At 53.1% G+C, this 5986-nt stretch overlaps 1 protein-coding gene across 4 annotated transcripts in view; it reads right to left on the bottom strand.

Annotated features, from left to right (window-relative positions):
- Positions 1-1211: 1211 nt before the first annotated feature.
- Positions 1212-5986, bottom strand: part of MTMR14 (myotubularin related protein 14) — a 48776-nt gene continuing 44001 nt past the window's right edge. For 2 of the 4 annotated variants that reach the window (XM_049862227.1, XM_049862231.1), the window contains 2 exons: positions 5226-5381; positions 1212-1824 (listed from right to left, as the gene is read on the bottom strand). In XM_049862227.1, the coding sequence (XP_049718184.1) occupies positions 1641-1824; positions 5226-5381 (340 nt within the window). In that variant the 3' untranslated portion in view covers positions 1212-1640. The remainder of the gene's footprint in view (positions 1825-5225; positions 5382-5986) is intronic. The other 2 variants (XM_049862228.1, XM_049862229.1) reach the window with 1 other exon arrangement.

Raw genomic sequence — 5986 nt, 5'->3', positions numbered from 1 at the left:
GCCGCTCGCGCCCGGAGTGTGGCCGCCAGGCAGCAGAGGCTCCAGATGACAGCATAGCCCCGCCTGGCCCTGCAGGCGGCCCCCGCCCCATTGGAGCAGTATCAAGCCGGCCGGGAACCTTACCTAGACCCCACACCCCAATTCACACCTTGGGAGAGTCCACCCCTTGCAACTCTACCAGGTACTGAATCCCACGGCCACAGATGTTGTCTGCTGTGCTGGTACATTTGGGGCGCCTGATGTGTGTCGGGGTCCTCCCCCTTCCTGAGCCACTGGCTCAACAATCTGCTGCCTCCCCTCCCACTCCCAGCCTGCCTAGCCTCTGAAGAGTTACACGTTTTTTTTTTAGCTGTGTGACCTTGGCAAGTTACTCAACATCTCTGTGGCTCAGTCTCATCGGTAAAAAGACCGTAATAGCAGCTACCCAGATGTAGACTTTTATGGAGATAATCCATAGAAAGGGCTCAGAACAGGGGATGTTACTGTTGGTTGCCATGGATTTCAACTCATGGTGACCTCATGTGCTACAGGGCAGAACTGTGCTCCACAGGGTTTTCTTGGTTGTAATCTTTATAGAAGAAGCATATTACCAGGCCTTTCGGTAAACAGTAAATGCTCAATAAACATTCACTGGTATTGTCTTCTGGCATTCTTTTGTGTTAAGAGCTCAAGAGATGGTGGCTGTTACAATCAGGCGCTGTGCAAGGCCTTTAGAACCCTCATGACTTTATGGTGTTAGTGTCGCAGACACACTCCATGATGTCCCATTGTGGACAGCCAACACCCCCTTCCACACAAACACCAACAGCAGTCTCCAAAGCCTGGAAGCCAGTCACTCCACCAGACAGGACTCTGCAGGCCACCTTAGCAGACTATGCTGTCTGCAGAACGTGTTATAATGAAGACCCCACTCCTTCCCCCAAAGATCCCAGCAACTAGAGGCTAAACCTCAGGCAGCCCTGCGATCTGCACAGATAAACAGGCTCCCAGCAGACAGGCTCACGCAGACCTGAGGACCAGGACCCCTCTTGACAGCCTGTGAGTACAGGTCCCCACCTCACTGAGGGCTCAACCATGGCTCAGGAGTTAAGGGCCAAACTTAGAGCTCTGGTTCTCTCCCTGCTTCAGCCCTACTTCCAGTCCAAGGGAGGACACTGAAAATCTCCCAAATAGCTACATGAAGACACAAGCCAAATGAGGGTACAAGAGACGGCTGTTCAAAAAGATTAACTTTATTTTGTGATCTGTGTCAAACTGCCTCATTCTCAGTGCAGGTGACCCCTCCTTCCCAGGAAACAAGAATGAGGTCCGGTTGTGGGGGGGATGTCTTCTGTGAAGTCATGGCCTCCACAAGGCCCCAGGGAAACCCCATACAGTTCTGAGAGTTATGGGGGGAGTCCCAGCAAAGGCTGGGGTAGGTGGGAGGCAGTGACAAGAGGGGGTGGTGGTCACCAGTCAGGAGGCTGGGGGTTCAGAACCCTGTCCTTGGCTCTGCTCTGGCTTTGGGCTGCCATGTAGATGATGGCAGAAGGGAGTGAGGAGATCTTCCCCCTTTGCAGTCTCCCTTGCCTGGACATGGCTTTGATTCCACTCAGGGCTCAGCTGGGAGGGGAGCAGCAAACTGTCGTAGGGCGGCTGGTTCACAAGGTGCCGCTGCTGGTACCCCGGAGTCCGACACCACGGGCGAACTGCTCCAGCAGACCCCCAATTGCACCAGAGGGACTGGGGGCAGCAGCTCGAAGCCCCACTGTGCTGCTGTACGTGGCCAAGAAGGCTGAGCGCACCTCCTGCAGCCGAGTCTCCCGATCGCTCAGGGTTGCCAGCCTATGAGGAGGGAAGGACAGAATAAATCCATTACCCTGGGACAGGACCCAGCACCCTCATCCTCAGGGGAGCAGCCCTCACGCCAGACACTGCCTCTCCTGACCTGCATAAGGCCAGTGGTTCTGCGGCCATATTAACCTTCAGGTCCAGGCACAAAATATTTGGTCCTGTTACCCCCATTCTTCTCTGTTCTCACTTAGAAGCAGTAACTTTTATTGGGTTCTGACCTAAGGATTGGGAAGGGGAAAATAAGCGGTGAGTCTGCCCACAGCTGTCCGCCTTCACTCCTTAGTGAAAACAAGCTGAGGCTCGAGTCTCACATCTAACAGCAAGGAGGGGGCCACCTATAACAGTGAGTGACCCCCAAGATCAGATATCAGGCCTTGGCTGATTAAAAGGCTCAACATTCTGGGGGCCTGGACCTGGAGCACCCTGGAAGAAGCTCTTTGGCAGTGTCCTGGCAGAACCCACCGGTCAGGGTCCACTTCCTGGAAGCCCCTGTGGCTCCAGCTGCACCTCAGTTGCTGTGGTCCCTAGGTAGGCAGCTGGGAAGGGGGTCAGCTTTCCCATCAGGATGCCTGTTCTGATTCTACTATCTCCTTTTTCTCCCCTGGCCTCCTTAGGTACTGATCACAGATGGAGGACAGCAGGAAGCCCCTCTTCTCTCCTTGGCCTGGAACTACAAGAGGAGGAACATGCACATGCAAACTCAGGCCTATCAAAGCATGACTTCTGAGGCTGTTTGATGTCTTGAAGATTCTTTATCAGAAGAGACCTGAGATATGAGCCACACCCAACCTCTGGACTCAGAGGTGTGTAGTCTAGGGCCAGGACAGACGTGGAGTCAGGGAAAACGTCAGTACTCGTATGGTGACCCCCATTCCTGGAGGACTCTCTCCAGGGGTCAAACACTGCAGGAGATGAGCCCTCACGTTCTACTGACCCCAGGCACTAAGATTAGCCCTGACTACCACCAACTTCACTCCACATTTCCCCCCAAAAAACCAATCCCTGGACAATCCCTCCCCTAGGGATTTGTCAGAGGCAGTGGCAATGTACCCAATTCCCAAGCCAAGCACAACTTGCACCCTAAAGCTTGATGCTAAATGGAAGCCCTGGGTAAGTCTGGGAAGACAGACCAGGCCTCAGCGTTGAGGCTAGACAGGACCCTAGGGAAAGTGGATTGGTCAGGGTGATGTGTGAGAGAGAAACAGCAGCAGCAGGTTCTGGGGCAAGGGAAAGCCAATTAGCTGTGGGAGCAGCACTAGGGAAATGGAGCCGATACCGATTCCTACAACACCATGAGCAACCCTAAAATCTCTCCCGGAACCTGGGAGAGAGGCATGGCCTTAGATCTTTACTTTCTAATTAGGTTTCACACAGGCTGGAGGCCATATGTGCTTCCTCAGCCTCCCCTCATTGCATAAACGGGAGGACTGACGTTAGTGGTTTGCATTCACATGGGAGCATCTCAAGGTACATACACATGCACTCCCTCCATCCTTCACTTCCGGGGAGGCAGAGGGGAAAAGATCATCCCATTTAGAGACAAGAAAACCAGAGACCCGAGAGGACATGTGATCCAACTGAGGACCTACAACATCAAAGGTGGGCAATGGGCAGACAGGGACTAGAACCACTCTAAGTGCTATTTCCTCTCAAGAGATGAGCAAACAGGCTCAGAGCAGTCAAGGCTGATACCCCAAGACACAGCAGGTACACAAAAGAACTAGGATGTGGACCAAGTCTCTTCGATAACAAAGTCTAAGCACTGAACCCATATACTATGTTATCTTGCCAGGACTTGATCCTGACCTCACCCTCTCCCCGCAATCTTGGGAGGCCATGAGATCACACAGGATCTAGCCCTCCTCTAGGGTGACAGTGGGCTAGCAGCTCAGAGAGCTGCCTAATCCCTGAGTGGCAGGTTCTGGACAGGGCGGTCTGAGGCTGGAGTTGCCCATTTCAGTGGGTAATGCCAGGTGAGGGGTGCTATCAAGCAGAGGCAGAGAAGTCTGCGCTTCCTCTAGAGATGGCTTAGGCCACTTTGGCTGATGGAGGAGGAAGTCTCTACAAAAAGGCAGAATTTTTTTTTTTCCTACTTCAAAAAATGAAGATACAGATCTAACAAGATCTGGCTGAGGGGCATGGCTACTGAAGAGGCTATGCCAGGCACTAGTGGCCTCTGCAGCCCTTCAGCTACTCTCTGGCTGCAGGGCCAGGACCTGCCAGCTCCATCCTGAAATCCCAAGGCCTGGTCCTGCCTGTCCTCAGTAGGTTCCAGGGACTCTTTTCCTTCCCCACCCCTCATGCTTTTATGGGCATGAGCTGGATTCTGGTTGGGAGGAGGCGGGGAGGGATGAATCCCTAGCATTTGAAGTTCATCTAGCCTATGGTGTAGAAGCAAAAGGAAGGCTTGCTGAGGGGTCCTCCAGCAGCCACATCTGAGGAGTAGGCCCTGCTCCCCAGGCTGCCGGAGGCTCTCCCCTGCCTGCCATCTGTCGGGGGCAGAGCAAGCAGGGAGCAGGTGGTTTCTACAGAGGCAGTCATGCAGGTGGCTGTGCTGTTAAAGGCTGAAGCCCAGTACTGACGCCTTGGAGGCAGAGGATTTTCCAGGCTTGGGATCTAGTATGCCCAACCAATTCTCTTTCCTGCCCAGAGGCAAAAGCAGACGACAAAAAGAGGAAGAGGCAGTAAGGAACCCTTTGTTCTGGCTCAGAAGAACACAGCCCTCTGGCGAACCCAGCTTCTTTTTGGCTCTGTCTCCACCATACACCTACCTTCACTACCACCCCCACTGTTCTGCTTTCAAAGGATTCTCATGTCAAGCAATGTTTTGGACAGAAATAGCATTTTCTATAGTTACAGTCCAGCCAGCTTTCCCTTAGGGAACGCCCCCAGACACCCGAGGATGGCTTTAGAGGCTGGGGTGAGCGAACACACCCCCCAGTGCACTTCCTGAGCAGCCCATAAGGCCTCCTTCATACTTCAGGGGTCTGGTCGCAGTGAGGGTTACGAAGCTGTCAGGAGGCGCAGGCACCCTAGGCCAGCTCTCTGGGGCCAGCCTCTGCTTCATTCCTATTTTTGTTGTTGTGCAACCATTCTCACCTTCCTTTTGAGTTGTTTCTCTCCCATTAACATAAACTCACTGCCCCCTAAAGTTCCTATCTTTTGAGTTGCTGTTGTCATTTGATCCCATGTAGATAGTTCATAAAAGAGCACAATGCTCAAGGCAGACATTCTTTACTTGTTAAACTGTTTGGTTTTAAGAAGACTTCAGGGGATGTTTTTAGCTTAAGGTTTAAAGATTATGTCAGAATTATAGTTTCAGGGGTTCATCCTGCTCACCAGCTTTTGATATGGGCAGGCAAGCATCCTGCCTTCTCAAGCAAGACACTTACAGACAACTGTTAGGGAGCTCATCCGGGAAGCTGAAAGGGAGAGAGGAGTCTGTGTGCAGGACAGCCCGTTCCTGAATACTGCCACAGCCCGTTACCATCTGCCAGCTGCCAAAGTCTGTGGAGAGAGAGGATCCGGGCAGGGGATGGTCCACTGATCTGGGGCAGAGAGGAGAGAGAGGGAGACGATGCACAGTCAGTCATATGCCTGACAGGGCCTTGGAGGGGACAGGAGGCTCGAGTGGCCCTGGGCCACGACCACAAGGTTCTGTTGGTAGAGTGTCTGCAAAGTTAACCACTATCTCCGAAGTGCAAAAAAAGCTGGATAGGTCATGACCAAAAAACAGCAGACCATAAGGCAGGCTCAGCCGAGGGAACAATGCTTCATGCAAAGACTTCTGGGAGCAAAAGAACAACAGCAAAGCTTGGGGACAGGAAGTGAACCAGCAACCAAAGCCCGGGGTCAGGGCATGCCTGCCCTGGCGATAGACACAGCAAGTATATACAATCAACAACACCGTAAGGAAGGGAGGCAAGGCTGGAACCAGGGAGGCAGGACCACCTCACACCCTTGGCATGGAGATCTAAAGGGTGGAGAGTGTGGAAGCCAGGGCCACCAAACGACTGTGGTGGTGGTGACCTGGATTGAAGAGTAGGGTGATAAGAGCCCCGAGGCCCCCTTTCCTCTGCAGCTGCCATTCCCAGAGCCACAGTTTGTATTCACAAGCATCAGCCCAGCAAACTCATTGGGCCATGCCCAGAGG

The sequence above is a fragment of the Elephas maximus genome, chromosome 20 (genome assembly GCF_024166365.1).
Source record: "Elephas maximus indicus isolate mEleMax1 chromosome 20, mEleMax1 primary haplotype, whole genome shotgun sequence".
NCBI lineage: Eukaryota > Metazoa > Chordata > Mammalia > Proboscidea > Elephantidae > Elephas > Elephas maximus.
The sequence above is the reverse complement of the archived record's forward strand: the minus strand, read 5'-3'. Positions and strand labels throughout refer to the sequence as shown.